Consider the following 18,284-nt stretch of genomic DNA (forward strand, 5'->3'; position numbering starts at 1 on the left):
ATTTTTATTGTTATATTCTCAGCACATACTACAAAAAAACGTGGCTCTATTTTCAACCCCAAAAACGCATAAAAATATAAGCTGTGGCATTATTTCCCCCAAGTGCAACCATGAGATAGTTCATTATTGTTCATGTGGGGGTTTTACTACATTTCCCATGATTCCACATTGCCGGAAGTGGAAGTACAAAGCCGGAAGCATGAGAAGGTAAACAAACCTTTCAGTTTATCAGGATCACATGTGAATAGTTTTATAAGAAATGTGGCATTTTAATCAAAAGTATTTAGTTAAAGACTTAGCGTTACAGGAAAATAACAGTTTAAAGCTGCTATACGTAGCTTTTACGTCGATTATTCTCTCTACATCACGCAACGCTGTTGTCATGGAGATAACGTTAGCTACAGCCAAGCTAGCTTTAGGTAGCTACTCTGTGTTTTGTTATTTTAGATCTCATTTTATTAACCTATACTGGTTATATAACGTTATATATATATATAGATAGATAAATAAATATGTTAGCTCTCATCTTTCTCTCTCAAAAGCCAGTTAAGGTGGTTTGTAAACCTCCAATGTGGAAGACAGAGTCAATATTATGGCAGTACAGAAGAAAAGAAAATATATCTAAACATATCAAAAGATAATTAGACATCATTAACTGTTTCTTTTGTATGTATTTCATTGTTTTTATTGCATTGTTTTGGTTAGGTTTTTCTGCACATTTTGTGTACTTCTTGTTGTTGTTTACCTTTTGTTGTATTCTTACATTTATGTTAGTTTAGATCTTTCTTTCTTGTTATTGTTATAGCCTGTGAGCTTCTTGACCTCTCCTGACACATTTCTTGTTTTTGGATTTTGTGCAGTTTTATATATGTGCAAATAAATAATATATCAGAGTAACTTTACCTGGAAAAACACCTGTAACGTTAGCTATAACTTAGTTTAAGCTGTATTTTTGTATGCATTTCCACTGACCACCTTTTTATTATACACCTTTTCTTAATTCACTCCATTCAGAACTAGGGATGCACCATATGGATATAATTTTACATTACTTAGCATGTCCTTTAAGATATGTAGGACTTTAATGTTATTAAGTCAATTATCAGAATCAGAAATACTTTATTGAACCCCTTGAGGGAATTGAGAAGTTACAGTTGGTCTTATGAAAGGTGCAGTATAAATTCATTAATAATGACAGAGTATTGCACTGTTGGATTATTGTACAATTTATTGTACAGTTTAATTGCCTTCATATTACTGTAAATTCAAATCCTGCTTGATTTAAACAATTGCTTAAACGATCAGTCTCAACAGAAAATCAACCAGCTACGATTTTGATATTTGTTAACTGTGTAAATTATTTTTTATACCAAAAATGCCTCATATTCATTAGTTTCAGCTTCTGAAATGTGATGATAAGCTGTTTTTCTTTTTTTATGTGATTGTAAACTAAATATCTTTGGGTTTTGGACTGTTAGTCGGACAACACAAGCAATCTGAAGACGGTACAGAGGGCTTCGTGAATTGGGGATGGGCATTTTTCACTATTTTTTCTATTTTATAAACCAAACAATTAATCGATATATCGAGAAAATAATCGTCAGAATGATCAATAATGAAAATAATAGTTGCAGCCCTCATTTCACTGTCCATCCCTAGACAAAAGTTATGTTTTTATTGCTATTCAAGTCTACAAAAATCCTTTCTCTCATGTGTTATATTTTTGTGAGTTAAGGTGCATTAACTGTTTAGTTGTGGTCATGTAAGTGTCCACCTAAAGACAGAATACTGTCGTATTGTTATCTGACAGTAGCACTTTGTTGATGATGGTGGATGTGTACTTTCCCTCCTGTTGTATCCACTGAGAGTGAACTAATGTGTCTGTGTTGTGTTGGTCAGAGTGAGCCGGCGACCCTGTGAGGATGGCCCGCTGCTGGAGGAACAGGAGACGGAGGGCCAGCGGCAGCTGCACAGCCTCCTGCTGCAGCAGCTCCACACTGACGTCGACATCGACCGGTCAGAAACTCTCTGTTTGCATCATAAATATATGGCATTATAATGTGAGGAGAAAGTTCAATCCAAACCTCCACAACTATTCCTTAATAATATTCTATGGAAACATTTTGTTTCCATGTGGATTTACAGTCACAATTTAGCACCGTATTATGTCTTTAGGCCACCACTTGAAGGTCCTTGTTTTGGACCAATAGGCTTGTACATTAATAGAGAGCCACCCTCCCACTCTACGGATTAGTGTAACGCAATATAGGTGTAAAAGCTACGGTCGGTTGCAACGCGTTGGTCATTTTAAATACATATTGCCATGTAAAATACAGGTGTTTTAATTTTGCACAAACCCTCCAGTGGCCTTGGATTATTTTTGAAGGTGACTTGCATTTTTTACTTTTTTTTTAGACCATATTCCATCCATGCAATGAGCCCTTCATAAGATGGAATAAGCACAGTACACCTGAACAGAGTACCTGTATGTGATCACCACAAAGACGCAGCAGCACGACTACTCCATTGTCTTCATGCAAAATATCTTGTAGTGAAATTTGCAGGTTTCAAGCTAAAAATCTTACAAAAAGTCTCTTGACAGTTGAAATTATGGCTAACCTCTCACCAGATGAATTTACTGTCACAGAGTGACAGTAAAAAAACAATAAGCTGTGTTAATAAAACCTGTCTGTGTAGCTCAGTGGTGAAAGTAAGCAGAGTCTGCAGCTTTATTCCCACCGGAGCTCTCTGCGCTATATAAAAAGAAATCCCACTCTTGTTACCGTGAGGTGCTTTAGATGAAAGCGTCCATCAGATGCTTTGTTATGTTGCCTTTACAGAGTCCCACAGAGCAGCCTGGAGGATTTTCTTTTACACAAACCCCGGGGCTACGTATTCTCACTCTGCCATGTTTTTATCAGTAAATTGTGATTGTAAAACATCAGAACTTTGAAAGTGTCTGCAGCTGCTTTTGGTCGAGCACAAAAAGTCTTTGTGTTGATCTCACTTTGTGTCCAACAGATGTGTAGCCAAGAGGCAGTGCTTTGCCCCGTCGGCGCTCTATCGGCCGTTTGGGGAGCAGGCAGCTGGAGTGAGAAGCCTCTCCCAGTTCCAGGCCCTGCAGGACGGGGAGCAGGAGCTGGCCAGCTTGCGGGAGCTGGGCCTGACCGACACAGAGATCCTGCAGTGGCGGAGCAGAGACGTATCGGAGGCAGCAGAGAAGGTAAAACATGCAGGAGAGACAGTAGGAGCTGGGTTCAATACTCGGCCCTGCATGTTAGGAGTTGACATCTCCTCATATTTCCTCTGGTCTTCTTAATCCAGACACATTCTGGTCTAAATGCCTTTCTTTCGATCCTTATGACCTCTATATTTAGTCTTTATTCCATTCACAGCTGGTGAAAATGTACACAACATATATACAAATATAGGGGAAAAGTGACAGCTGTGTACACGTGGGCCAAATCTAACTTCTTAATCTCTGAGGAAACACTGATATACATACTATATATAAACCTCATCCCACAAACTGTAACGTCTGACCCCCGACTTTGTGCCCACACAGTCTCACGGTGTGTATGCAGCTCCAGGTGCGAAGCAGCAGCGTCTGCAGGTGATCAGAGACAAGATTGAAGCCAGGGCAGAGCTCCTGTCCCGCCCACAGCGTTTCGCCGCCAGCCAGCCGCTGTCACGCAGGGAGATGGAGATCGAACGAGCACTTTTCCAGGGAACAGACCGCCTGGGTTTCCTCACTGCACTTTACCATAGAGGTACGGAGCGCCGTCGGTATGAGGGACATGCTGAACTTATGTTTGTAATGACGAAACAGAGAGGTGAAATGATAAAAGACCCATCAGAAAGAGTGTTCAAAAATATCAGTGAGGAAATTAGCATGTTGCCGTTGGTCTATATTTTGATTAATAACATTGCTTTCATTTTCAAACTCTTTAGATGATGTTATTGAACAGATTTTTCAACAGATATGTTGTATAATGTCTCAAATCCAAGTCAAGTCATGGAGAAATCAATCCTGTGATCTTGGTTTTATGTTTTTCAAATTAAATCAGATTGAGTAAAGTAGGAAAATATGAAAACAGGAGGATGAATAAAACTGTTTAAAACAACAACACAGAGAGAAATACAGTAAAACAGTCACTGTCAGACGACCTCACCTGTGTCGTTGTTTTATTTTTCCTCCCAGATGAAGATAACCAGGAGGGCCAGGAGAGGGCGCCGTCCTCTGATCCAATGGACTCTCTCTACAGGGACGTCCTCAGCAAGGACAGAAAACAAGCTTCAGACACAACCGGAGCATCACACCTGTCTACACACAGAGTTATAGTTGACCAATCACCGGACTCACAGAAAGACTACAACCAATCACAAGAAGCTTCTGACCATCAACCAGAACTGCAGGGTGAAAACTTGTCAGTACAGTCAAGTTCAGACCCCACAGAGCAGCAGCTCGCTCAGGACAGACCGGGCCAACCGCCACCAGCTGCTCCAACACACATAAATATAAGCCAGCCAATCGGCAGTTTGTGTGGAGCGGCGAAGGCGAGGTCAGGGAGACCGCTGACGGTCAGAGGGGAGATTGAGACAATCTCAGATGAAGAAATCCTGAAGAACCGTGAATCTGAAGACGGGATCCAGAGCAACCCGAGGTTCCGAAACTACCAGCCAGGAAAACCCTCCAAGGTATCAACAGCTGCATCTACAACGCTGATGGTTTCCAAACACTTGTTTCACTCTGTCAAAAGAAAAGGATGATGATTATTGACAACTTTAATGATATTTTCGTACGCCACATCAAAGAGCTGCAGCTTTAAACAGAACACTACACCCTGCTACCATAGAACATCACATTATTATACGTTGCTGTGTATCTGATATACAAATAGCTGTGAAGATGCAGTGACTACACAGACACATGACCAACTCCACTGAGCATCTGCAGATTGTTGATGATTTTAGTTTTTGTGCGTCTCTCTGTAGGTGCTGTACGTAAAGAACCTGAGTGCGCAGGCCTCGGTGGCCCAGTTGGTGGCGCTGTTCTCCAGGTTCGAGCAGGAGAACGAGCCGCCGGTACTCTACCGCCTGCTGACTGGAAGGATGAAGGGTCAGGCCTTCATCACGCTGCCAGGTGAGAACAGTTTCTCTCATACAGGATGTACGCTGCCTCTGTAACAATCCATTTCACTCTGGACCAAAGTGACACATTTCCATTAGATCTGTCATCGGGTGTGTTTGTTTTCCTTTGGCAGACGCTGAAACGGCCCAGAAAGCCTTGCAGTTGGTCCATGGATACCGGTTGCTAGGGAAACCTTTGGTGGTTGAGTTTGGCCGTGAGCGACAGGAAGCAGAGAAACAGAAGGAGAAGAAATAAAAAAACAGCACTGATCCTCCAGAGTTGTAAATAACAGGCTGAGATGGAGCTGATTGTATATTATTTATTTATTCTGGATAAAAAGTGGTCATCTTTGGATTTTAATAAAAGTCTGTTTTCCACCAAACTGCAGTTTGTCATGTCAGTAACCTTTTTTCTCATTTTGATAATACAGTATTTATGATTGTAAGCAAGCAGACTTAAAAATGACACGTCATAAAAACACAAATTACATTAATAAAACTAACAAATGCAGACAAAACTAAAGAGGATAAATAAACTACAATAATATGAATGCACTTTCTAGGACATGCTATTTCTAGCTTTTAAATAAGTTCAACTTTATAGGCAGGATTTTTTTACCGATTTGTCTCCAACATTTTTGAAGACAATAACAAAGCTTTCCACTTTAATACTGACTGAGCAGGCAGTTCAGACAAACACTGAACCCTCTGACCTCACTGTAATCAATAAATGCAGGCATGTATATCTACCACTGCAGTGTCACATGAAATACTCTTGAGGCAACTCCTTTTTAAACTCAGTGTTGCTCTTGTTTTGGACACTAGATGGAGCCATTCAGTCATTACAGGTTAGTCTGCTTTTAAAAGAAACAAAGTTAAATATAATGTGTTTACAAAGACAAAAACATGCATAATCCCTATAATGTCTCTCATCTTGTTTCCTATCCTCACACTGATATTACTGATGTACTGCAGCACTGAGTGGTGCATTCTTAATTGTCCTTTCTGTTTCTCATGCATTGAAAAGTTTTACTTTTGAAGACCAAAACAGTTTTTTCAGACTTTTTTTGTCCGATATTTTTCTTCAGACTTTTTTTTCCATAAATTTTTCAGATCTTTTTTTTCGGACATTTTTTTCAGACTTCTTTTGTCCGACATTTTTCAGATCTTTTTTTTCAGAGTTTTTTTCGGGCATTTTTTCGGATATTTTTCAGATCTTTTTTTTCAGACTTTTTTCAGAATGGATGTTTTTTTCGAACATTTTTTCACACATTTTTTTCAGACATTTTTCTGACTTTTTTTTCGGACATTTTTTCACACATTTTTTTCAGACTTCTTTTGTCCGACATTTTTCAGATATTTTTTTCGGACATTTTTTTCAGACTTCTTTTGTCCGACATTTTTCAGATATTTTTTTCGGACATTTTTTTCAGACTTTTTTTGTCCGACATTTTTCAGATATTTTTTTCAGACATTTTTCAGATATTTTTTTTCAGACTTTTTTGTCCGACATTTTTCAGATATTTTTTTTCAGACATTTTTCAGATATTTTTTTTCAGACTTTTTTTTCCATACATTTTCCAGATATTTTTTTTCGGACATTTTTTTCAGACTTCTTTTGTCCGACATTTTTCAGATATTTTTTTGTCTGACTTTTTTTGTCCGACATTTTTCAGATATTTTTTTCAGACTTTTTTTTCAGACATTTTTCAGATATTTTTTTCGGACATTTTTTTCAGACTTCTTTTGTCCGACATTTTTCAGATCTTTTTTTTCAGAGTTTTTTTCGGGCATTTTTTCGGATATTTTTCAGATCTTTTTTTTCAGACTTTTTTCAGAATGGATGTTTTTTTCGAACATTTTTTCACACATTTTTTTCAGACATTTTTCTGACTTTTTTTTCGGACATTTTTTCACACATTTTTTTCAGACTTCTTTTGTCCGACATTTTTCAGATATTTTTTTCGGACATTTTTTTCAGACTTTTTTTGTCCGACATTTTTCAGATATTTTTTTCAGACATTTTTCAGATATTTTTTTTCAGACTTTTTTGTCCGACATTTTTCAGATATTTTTTTTCAGACATTTTTCAGATATTTTTTTTCAGACTTTTTTCAGAATGGATGTTTTTTTCGAACATTTTTTCACACATTTTTTTCAGACATTTTTCTGACTTTTTTTTCGGACATTTTTTCACACATTTTTTTCAGACTTTTTTTGTCCGACATTTTTCAGATATTTTTTTTCAGACATTTTTCAGATATTTTTTTTCAGACTTTTTTTTCCATACATTTTCCAGATATTTTTTTTCGGACATTTTTTTCAGACTTCTTTTGTCCGACATTTTTCAGATATTTTTTTGTCTGACTTTTTTTGTCCGACATTTTTCAGATATTTTTTTCAGACTTTTTTTTCAGACATTTTTCAGATATTTTTTTTCGGACATTTTTTTCGGACATTTTTTCAGACGTTAACAAACCACCACAAAAGTTTATTTCTCTTTAGTTACACTGTTGAAAGTCAAAGAGTTAATTACCAGAGTTCATTTTCAGACGGCAAATGCTGAAAACTGATATTCAACCTAATATCATGATCAATTTATTGCAGAGTTGAAATCTTGTCATTTGGTGTTTACCTTATTTGTATATCCCATATAAATTTTGTTGGTTGCACAGACCGTCTCTGTGACTAAAGGTGCTCAGGATCATCTACTGTATGTTTTTGGGATTGTGTTTGTCTTTCCCACAGTCTCAATGTGTGTGTGTGTCCCCATACTAGTCCACTTATCTCTGGTGTTCTCTCGGTCAAATGAGTGTTGGTTGAACCAGTTCAGTTCCTGACCGGGTTCGACCATCAGGGATAGTGGTCTGTAGTATTTTATGTTTGAATTGAGCTCGTATCTATCCCCCCCACCGGAGGCTTTTTCAATGAGAGGAATACTGTATATACGGAGACTTCAACAGACCCAACAGTAATTCAATAAATGTGGTGCCTCTAATTCATCATCAGCTCACACAGACTGCATTGCATTTGCAGTTGGGGAAATCACACATTGAAAATAAACTGTTAGTTATGAAAGAAATGTAAGTAAATACCACATAAAGACTACACAGATATGTATATAGAGGCCTATATGGAGTCCTGCAATGCTAAACTCTGATATGGTGAAGCCTAAAGACGATGCATAATCTGCTGCTCATGTCATTAGACTGGTCTCTCTCTGTCCTTTCAGACCCAGTAAAAGGTTTGCATAGACCCAAGACCTGCAGTAGAAGAAGTGGTTTCAAGTGGAACCTGTGCCGCAGATAGCTAGTTGAAAGATAAATAATGTACTTTTTGAGAACAACCTTTCAAGCCACAAATCTCAAACGTGTTATCACCGTAACGCTTTACATTAAGGTCCTTGTAATAGGTGTTAGTTAATAGGTAATATAAGGCCCTTATAAGTCCTTTTAAGATGCTTATTAACATTATAATGGGCTAATAAGACTATATAAGTGTGTTTTTTTGCTTCACCACTAAAACATTGTATTTATATGTAATTCTTTATTCACATTTTATCAACCATGACAACATGTGGTGCTCATTCCAGATGGGGAAGCTGCAAAAAGTGTAGTTAACCCTTAATAAGTGCACAATAAAGGATTTATTAACCCTAACAAAGCATTGTTCTCGCTTTAGATCCGGTAGCAGCAAAAAGCGTAGTTAACTGTTAATAAGTGCATAGTTAACCGCATAATAAAGTATGTATTAATCTTAATGAAGCATCAAAAAAGCATAGAAAAGGTTTAACAATGACATAATAGGTAGGTTATTGAGTTAAACTCAATAAATGTGTTTGTAATGCTATTATAAACAATTATAAGAAACTCTAAAGCTTTTTATTAACATTCTTAAGCAGTCTATAAACTGTTAACAAGTTTCCTATAAGTGATTCTAAATGTCTTATAACCCAACAATAAACATGTTTATGATGCTATTATTAACACTTATATAGACTTATTAACACATAATGTTGATAAGCATCTTATCCTATTAAATAACTCTTATTACAAGGCCCTTAATATAAAGCGTTGCCCAGTTTGGTGGCTGTAAACTGACCCAGTAAACATGTACGTGTCGGTCTCACGATCCACCTGTAAGTCAAACTGAAACTGCTTATTGATCGAACTAAACTAGTTTCTCTGTTTGTTTAGGTTTGTTTGTGTCAATCTTGTGTTTGCCTTCAGTTCAGGGCTGTGATCTTTTACCCATTCCACACTGTAAAAAAACACGAGCAGAAACTCACCACTAACACCAACACGCTTTATTTATCATATATCAGCTGCTCTATAGAAGAGCCCTCATGTGCCAGTTACTGTATGTTGAGGACAATCATTTTATATATTATACACACCTAAATGTCCTTTTATACCTGCAGTTATGTCACCAACATCTGCAATGTAAATACATGTTTGTGAGCAGCTTCTCTGCTGCTTTTCTATCTTGCATTTTAATCTTTTTTAGTATGAATGGTGTGCCGTATAAAATAGTGTTTTGGGGGTAAAGAATTTCAACAAATGACAATAAGAAAAGTTAGCATTTATTTCCAAATAAAAAATAAACTAGAAACAGTTTTGTTTTTGTGTGAATCAGTTGACAAAAGGTTGTTTTATGTTCTGTAAATACATCCCTGATAATCAGCAGAAAACATCAGCCATGATGAGCTATCAACGGAGGGAGAATGACACAAAGAGAGAGATCGTAGCTGGCTTCACCTCGCTCGTCCCTCTGATAAAGAGTTGGAAATGTCACATTGCAAGAACTCCATATGACCGTGTTTGCAGGTGCATAGACCTCAGACTGGTAAAAAAAAAGAAGTGAAACAAGTGATCTTCACACTACTGACAATATGTATAAACATACGTCCAAGATGCGTCCCACTGCTGCCAACATATACAGCAAACATTTTTAAAATTTCAGCCTGCAAATACCAAACTGTATGTCAACCAAAATACACATAACATTGTGATAATAGTGATAATAAGGCACAATATTAATATGAAAACAGCATTGAAAACATTTGTTTCTGGATTGTAATCAGGAAGACAATTTGATTTCGTTACACTTCCAGTATCAATGAATAGACTGCAATGTGTCAATAAAAGTTTCAGGTGATACAGTACTAAATATACAGTATATAGGCTAGAAATATCAGGGTTCGGTTCAGGTTTCAGTCACTAAAAATCAACTGAAAGTGAAATTGTTCCCTGGATATTACTGACAAAACAATACAAGAATCCAAGAGACCGAATCAATTCATGATTTTACACATACCACGCCATTAAATTGGACTTTTTCTTTTAATAAAATAGTCAATGTCTGCATGGATCATGTAGCAAAAACAATCAATGCATTACTTGGCTTTATGTATAGAAAGAACACGGCAGCTGAGGTTCATATTATAGCAAACTTCTGCAAAGTAACACGGATCTTTGGAAATGTATTTGTGATATGTAAAAGTGTGTAACTGTATCCCTCCAATTAAAACATGCTGTCGATAGACACCGTGTGGCACCAAACCATTAAACCAACATTTAAAATAATATCAGCGGGAGGATGTTTACTGCAGCAGTGATGCAGTGATCACCCTTTACAGTTATGCACAAACACAAACCTCCTGCTCAGGCAGAGCCAGCCATGCTGCATGAAAATGATAAACAACTCCATGAAAGGGTCCTTTAATCTTTTCAACACATCTGTGTGTGTGCGCGTGTGTGTGTGTGTGTGTGTAGTTTGCATATTTATGTGATTTCTCTACATAACAGATGAGTTGTTGTCAGAGTAGAAGATCAAACATGTACAGAGAAAAGACTGTAAAATAGTTGCAGACAGAAAGGAGCGTGTTTTAGCTGCCTGGGTGTTTGTAATTATTTTCAATGAGAGTGAAGCGTGTTGCGCGCTGCTTTTGCGTTGCTGAGCGCCTCACACTTTTTCCGCTCTGTGTAACTTGCGTTTTTGCAGGCCGTGTCTAAAAGGTAACCCACAAGTTGCGAAACTCTCGAGAGATGGTAGGTTAGGCATCGACCTCAAGTAGTTAAAGGTGCTAAATTCGATATTCAGAGCATTTTAATATGTCAACTATTGTCTATGTAAAGGTATAGAGGAGTAATGTCTACCTGAGCAGAGAAGGAAGCCTCTCTCCCTCTGTGTGTAATCAGAGCTTCTCTTCGTTGACATTGGGCCGGCACCACATGCATGTGAGTGCATATGAGCGTGCCCCACTGGCTAGCTCACGGCCGCTGCTCTGCACTGCTCTCATACGGCGGTTACAGCTGAGAGCGCTGTCATTGCGGAAGTGTAGCACCCACCCTCAGGTTAACACTGTTAGCTCTGTCAGGACTTTTGCTGTTGTTTGCACTGTTTAGCACCGTTTGCACTGAGCCACAGATCGCCGTCGCTTTGTTGAGACCCGTTGAGAGACATTAGAAATGCTCCAATCCTGTATTTAGCACCTTTAAGGTTAGGCATTGACCTCGAATGGTTACGGTTAGGATAGGTCGCCAGGCAGCGAGTCTTGCAAGAGTTTGCAACTTGTGGGTAACCTTCTAGACACACGCAAGAGCACCCTGAAAAAAAATTCAACTAAGAGCAGAAAAGCACCCGACGTCATTAGAATTTTTTTCTCACCCGGATCTATATGGATTTACCCGCCGTAGTTACCATGATCTGAACAGAAAACAGCAGGAGGCAAATTAGTGCGGTAGCTGCTTGGGATTTCAGTTAAGTTGTTTTCATTGACTTAAAATATACTATTAACTATTAGGTAGCAGTTTGTGTTAAGATAATGTTAGCACTCATCGGTGGTTGCCTAGCAACAATGTTTTTAAAAAAGACGCAGCAAACTGCAAAAGACGCTCCGTCTGATCTAGCGTCTTCAACAACAACAAAAAAAAGGCAGTGTGGTGTGTCCGGCTTTTTCAACTTACAAAACCCCTCTCTGTCTGATCAGAGCCTAGTTTGTCATCGTTACACTTTAAACTGTCCTCCACTGAAATGCCACAATTCCATTTTATTTAACAAACTTTTGAAAAAGCTTTAAAAAGAAGCCAGCCCAGGTTGCAGAAAGGCCATCGAACACACTGTGACAAGTTGACTCGTTTGTATGTCGTGTATTTAATTTGTCCTGTTGCTCCGTCAAGCATATACTGACAACATTCGATTAAATACACAACATAGATACATGTAGTTGAAGGTGAGTTGTCAGGGGACTACGTTTAAAGGTGGGATGGAGTGACAGTAACCTCAGACGTATCCTGTGATGTCATATCCTGCCGCCCGGGGATTCCTGGCTCCCTGGACTCCATGTGCGCTGCACTGGGAGCTTTGACTGGTAGTGCGGAGCAACGTCTGCCCCCTGCTGGCTGTGTTGACGCCCCCCGCCTGCAGGGTGGGGTTGTGGTAGGTCTGTGTGGTAGCCCGTAGCCCTGTCCCCGGCATGCCGCCTCCTACCGGATATGGGTACCCTCCGCCGGGCCGTCTCCCGCGCCCGCCGTCCTGTACCTCGCAGCATGACGCACACAACATCCCCCCTCCCAGCATGGAGATGAGCGCAGAGGCCAGACCGACGTAAAGACACTCCCCCAGCTCAAACTTCAGGCTGGACGGTACGTTGGGTCGATAGAAGGTCTGGACCACCTCGTGTGTGGTCCACGCCACCGGTATAAGTGACAGGAAGCCCGAAGCGAGGAATAAGCACCCGCTGGCGCCTGCCACACGACTCTTAACTGCGCCTGAGCCATCCAAGCAGAGAGTACACTGCATCCCCAAGGGCGCCATGGCGATGGCGAGTACAGAGAGCACAAGGGAGATGACCATGAGGGCGCGAGAGGCCTGCAGGTCGGAGGACAGGGCCAGCATGGAGTTGTAGGTCTCGCACTGGAAGGCCCCCGTGCTCTGGTAGACGCACTCCATCCACAGGCCCCTCATGTTGGCCACCGCCGTGACGATGTTGGAGCCGATGTGGGCGGAAATCTGCCAGTAGGGTAGCACCGTGGCGACCATGGTGCCCAGCATCCCCAGCAGGCCAAGGAAGAAACCCATCAGCTCCAGAGCTGCTGATGCCATGGCAACAACTGGGATGGAGGAGAACCAAAATTGTAATTTGGAGTTTATATAACAGTTTCTGACCTCTAAATGGCATCAACATCCACGTCATGATTACGACTAGAAGAAAGCAAACAAATATGGACGCCTCACGTCGCCTCATTGAAGGTACTTAAACCCAACCGAAACACCACCAACTCTGCAACCATATTGTCTCGAACATGATGATGATTTGAACACTTGGATGTTGTAAAAATCATCTCTTCTCATGTTGTATTTCTGCTGGTTAAGAGAGTCTTGAGTGGTTGGTCCTTTCTCTGTGTGATCATGGACACGCCTCCAACACAGCTGTGGACTATCATGCAATCATGAGCTATATTTAAGCACTGTGTCATCTTAAGATTGTTGGTATGTCTTGAAAAAGGTTCTTGCGATCAAAGAGTCAACTCTTTTTAATACGTCAATGCAGAGGTGATAAGTGGTTGTGGGAATTGCCTTTTTTCTAAATCATTTCTACCATACATCGAGCGTGAACGTGACATTAGTTAAATCACTCCAAGATCATGGTCAGGTGAGTAGTCAGCCACTTAAAGAGATACTAAAAGGCTTTGCAGTTGTCTTGACTGGTTCCAGTGTTGCCAGATTAGGCTGGTTTACGCCCAATTTGATTAAACTGCGCTGGGTGAAAAATAGCGTTGGGCTGGTAGATGAAATTTGGGCTGCTTTTGTCAACATTTGGCGTGGATTTGAAAAAAAAAAAACACAAAACGACAACATTGTGAAAACAATATTACAAAACAAGCTGTCAAACAAGCATTTTATGGTCAAAAACACAGATGTAAACTTAATTTATCTTTGTTGTGTCTACTCACTCATTATTGACTCATTCAATTTGAGAAATATTTGACTTGACATGAGTTGTGTTCAATCATCGTTCGGCAAAACAGAGTACCTACTAACCTTGATGTCATCATCATTGATATGGGAAGTTGTGTATTTGGTTGGGTTGCGATAGCCAATTTATCTAACATTTTATCTTCGGTTATTTGATGCAGATATGAAGCTTTGTATGATGTGTTTTCTATTGTGCATGTAATGGTTTTACACAGGTTTCTGGTCAGGTTATGATTTGGGCTGGTTTTAATTGGATTGGGTGGGTTTTAAGTTGTGATTGGGCTGGAAACTGCCAATCTGATCTGGCAACACTGATCGGTTCTATCGCCCATCCACTGGCAATGTGACGATGTGCAGCACTAAGGTCTAAATATTGAACAACCACACATGCGCAATAAACACGTGCATGCACGAACGTGCACATGCACGAATGTGTGGTACACTTAAAGGTCCCGGTTTGGAGGTTTGAAAATGTGGTCACCCTACATTAGTTCCAAGTCTCAACTAAGTTTTTCTTGGGCAAATCAAGTCAAGTCGTGTCCTCAGTTAAGTAAAGTCAAGTGACAAGTCAAGTCACTTTTTCCTCCCCAACTAATTAAGTAAAACAGTTGCTGCCATAAATGAAAAACAAGCACCCTCAAACGCTAACTTCAACTGGATATTGGACGTTAGACATGTTTACAAGATACATACAAACTAGTTATCTTACTGACAGAAGTCGTAGGTTGGTGTCAGCTAACCTGAACTACATACTTGATTTCATGTTATGTTGTTTAAGTTAGTTAGTAGGCTACTTTTGGTACATTTTACTGATGACTGTAGAGGTTTGTTAACAAGTGAAACCTCATATAAAGGCTATAACATGACTGTATTAGTGTGGATATGAAATGTGTAACTGCCAGTGAAGGTGACTTTCAGCCATTTTGCCTCTGGTTTGTAATTCTTGAGGGAGATATTGCAGCTGTCAGGAATTCCCGTTATCTCTCACTCAAAATTATTATTTACAACTAGGAGGCTGACGTGAAAGGTCTTTACTCGTCTGCTCGTAATTATAGTCTGTGAGATATGACATTAAGTTGGCTTTACCTGTGTCTGGAAACTGTGTTGATCTTTCTAGGCTATGTGGCAAAGTCCAGACATCTACTGACCCAGTTAACAAACAGAGATATACCATATGTTTCAATTCAAACCAGACAAAGAAGAAACTAATTCTCTATTGGTTGCATATCAATACTGTATATGTTCTTATTTGGTGCACTTCATATTTGGCGTAAAATGTCATTATTTTCCAGATTGTTCTCCAAATTCGACATAGTTTTTGACCAGTTTATCTGCAGCCGATGATTTCATTCATCTCATGCTGATTTGAAAACTCAAGTGCTGATTGACAGACATCCTTTAAATGCTAATACATCCATTTTCTAATAGTATAACTGCATTAATTCAAAATTCCTTGCGTCCACTGCTTATACATTGAAAACAGCTTGAATACAGTAATAATATATACCACACACACAGCCCACTTCCATGCATTACCTGAGACTGCCGCAGATTGGTGAAGAGCCAGACGCTGGACTAGTTGATGATCTGATTATGTTGGTTTGCTGCAGGAGCTGAAGTTGCAGCTGGAGCAGAGGATGAGGAGGTGGAGGAGGATGAAGAAGAAGACACAGCAGCCTGTACAGATTGTATTCAGCACTGTTGAACCTGCTCCTGCTTCTCTCGGACTGCTCCCTCAGACCTTGACATAGTCGCAGCTGTTGTGCCGCCGCTGCTGTACTTTTAATGAGCACTTTACTCTGGTGGCTGCATTGGACCCAGGCAGCCAAAAAACACTTTTGTAGAAGAATCACAATCCTTTTGAGTTTGATATGCTGCCTGGTGCAAAAGATGTTCCACTTAAAACACCAATAATGAAGGACAATAGACACTGTTACAGTGTGTTCTCCTGCTCAGATGCTCTCGTTGAAGTGTGTCCCTCATCCAGACCTTCACCTCCTGTCATGTACACACACACACTGACAATGACACACACACATGCATCATCATTGCCAGCCAGGTTAATCATTCCCTCATCGGTCATCTCTCCAAAACAGACGGCTCGGTCCAAAATCTAAAGCACACCACTGTAAGAGTATGAATATTTCAGGATATTAGTTCTCTGTATAGTTGAGTGAAAAATGTTTAGTTCAGCAAAGTGACTTTAATAAAAGTTATATAATAATTTATCCTTTCATGTTACGGGGGAAAGTGTCTCAGTTCAGTCTGCAGAAGTCTCAAAAATTGCTTGTGAGCATTTTTTTTGTGGTATTTTTAATTAAAATCAGCAAATGGAATAAACCAGCCCGAAGCAAGAAAAATGAGGAATGATTATAATGCTTTTCAAATGTTTTTATCCTAATTTAATTTAATTTAATCTTGTTTTATTTGACATCTTTTACTTTGGGTTTCTCTATAGAGACATCAGTGGGACACGTGATGGTGAAGAAAGTAAATTATTTGTTGTTCCCTTCCTTGCTTCCTCCTTCCTTCCTATATTGCTCCTTTCTCTCTTATTCCTTTATTCGTTCAGTCAGTAAATTTATGACTTTGCACACAGATTCAGTGCATTTTCATTCGTTCATTATTGTTCTATTTCAAATGTTAAAGTGAAGCCAAAGAACGTACATCGGCAAGAAAGTGAAAGTCAATAGTTCGTTCCATTGCAGCATCAGCAGAGCTACGCTTCCACCATTTTGGACTGAAAACGACAACCGGACGCCGGTAAAACGTCCGTCTACAAAGTGACGTACAAAAGTAAAACTAAATAATTTCTATTCTATTGTCATATTCTACCGAAATGGCCTGTGTTGAACAAAAAAAAATTATAAATATAATAAACGTTTTCAGTCCAAAATGACGAACGAAAACACAACGATTCTTATTTTCAGGTGATTATACTCTAAAGAAAATATACTTATTAATATTGTATTCCATTTTCTGCCAATAGATACCCCTAAATGCTACAAACTGGTCCTTTAAAGACAAAATAAGGAATTATTATTATTATTTGACTTTTAGTATACTGATGCATCATTTAAATGAAAACTTATTTCACCAGTTGCTATCTTTTTTAAAATCTTTTTTTTTACCGTAATTTATTATAATATAACACTGTAAAAGTCTACATTTATTTTGAAGGCACCTTCCAGACTCCATACAGAAACCTGCCATAACGTACTGTGAATTTATGGCTCATTAAAGCTGACACCAAACTTGGCTGCCTGCTGAACATCACCATCCATCAAACTGTTAGCTGGGTTGTCCGTTTGAGGACTGCTGATGCTGAGAGCCACAAATCATACCAACTAATAATACATACCATGTCAGAGTACCTCCAGATATGCCCTCCCTTGACGGCCGGTGGCGGTGTCATCTAAACTGTTTACCTTTAGAGTCTGTATCAGTGTCACTAGTTACAGTCACACAGTTTGCTCCTGATCCCAGTCCTGGAACTGGAGCCTTTGGTTTCTAATCCCTCCAACCGGCCCTCTCACTGCAGCAGCATCATAATGGGATTAGCGTGTAATCCAGTCACTTCCCCTACGAAGCAGAATGAGAGGGCAACGTCCACACACTCAGAAACACTGACCCATTATTATAAATCACAGAGGGGCATTATCTGGACACACTGCATACTAATGAGGCAGCTCAGGTCGGCCTGTGACCCTTTAGTCACACTGTTGTGACTGGCTGCTGGTCAGTTACTGGGAATATAATGCTAATTGAACTTCACAACCACTGAAATCAGACACTCTTTTAGTGGTGTAACTTTGTAAAATACTCCAAAACAAACAAATACATGGACATCTGAACATGAATGTAGTTGTTAAACATTGATATGCAGCTTTAACATCCTCCACTCTTCTGGGAAGGCTTGTTGGAATCTGGCTGCAGAGATTTTCTCCCATTCAGCCACAAGAGCATTAGTGAAGTCATGCATTGATGTTGGGTGATAAGGTCTGGCTTGCAGACTGTGCAGGCCAGTTGTTGTTGCCACGATGTTGAAATGTCTAAAACATAATTGTATCATTGCTGCCACCATCTGGTTCTGTGTCCGGATGCCCCCGGACTTTTTGTGGGTCGTCACTTTTGACTCATCACTCTCGTTTGAAAAACACATCAATGACATCACA

General features: G+C 39.4%; 2 protein-coding genes and 1 long non-coding RNA gene across 3 annotated transcripts in view; 1 reads left to right on the forward strand and 2 right to left on the reverse strand.

Annotated features, from left to right (window-relative positions):
- Window positions 1-18,284, reverse strand: part of LOC141752250 (uncharacterized) — a 423,479-nt gene that overhangs the window by 154,093 nt on the left and 251,102 nt on the right. The window lies entirely within an intron of this gene.
- rbm41 (RNA binding motif protein 41) lies at window positions 138-5,513 on the forward strand. The gene is made up of 7 exons (XM_074611139.1): window positions 138-207; window positions 1,900-2,016; window positions 3,022-3,223; window positions 3,566-3,770; window positions 4,202-4,698; window positions 4,996-5,143; window positions 5,265-5,513. Exons 1-7 carry the CDS (start codon window positions 158-160, stop codon window positions 5,384-5,386), a joined length of 1,341 nt encoding a protein of 446 aa, XP_074467240.1. The 5' UTR covers window positions 138-157; the 3' UTR covers window positions 5,387-5,513.
- On the reverse strand, window positions 9,691-17,660 carry cldn2 (claudin 2). The gene is made up of 3 exons (XM_074610940.1): window positions 17,471-17,660; window positions 15,646-16,235; window positions 9,691-13,244 (listed from the first exon to the last, which is right to left on the reverse strand). Exon 3 carries the CDS (start codon window positions 13,234-13,236, stop codon window positions 12,415-12,417), a length of 822 nt encoding a protein of 273 aa, XP_074467041.1. The 5' UTR covers window positions 13,237-13,244; window positions 15,646-16,235; window positions 17,471-17,660; the 3' UTR covers window positions 9,691-12,414.

The sequence above is a fragment of the Sebastes fasciatus genome, chromosome 16, assembly GCF_043250625.1.
Source record: "Sebastes fasciatus isolate fSebFas1 chromosome 16, fSebFas1.pri, whole genome shotgun sequence".
NCBI lineage: Eukaryota > Metazoa > Chordata > Actinopteri > Perciformes > Sebastidae > Sebastes > Sebastes fasciatus.

Excerpts from the sequence above, each read along its gene's own strand:
- rbm41 (XM_074611139.1), top strand. The coding sequence starts at position 158 with ATGATTCCACATTGCCGGAAGTGGAAGTACAAAGCCGGAAGCATGAGA. Across the intron at positions 3,224-3,565 it reads TATCGGAGGCAGCAGAGAAG|TCTCACGGTGTGTATGCAGC; the intron begins GTAAAACATGCA and ends GTGCCCACACAG. Across the intron at positions 4,699-4,995 it reads AGCCAGGAAAACCCTCCAAG|GTGCTGTACGTAAAGAACCT; the intron begins GTATCAACAGCT and ends GTCTCTCTGTAG.
- cldn2 (XM_074610940.1), bottom strand. The coding sequence starts at position 13,236 with ATGGCATCAGCAGCTCTGGAGCTGATGGGTTTCTTCCTTGGCCTGCTG.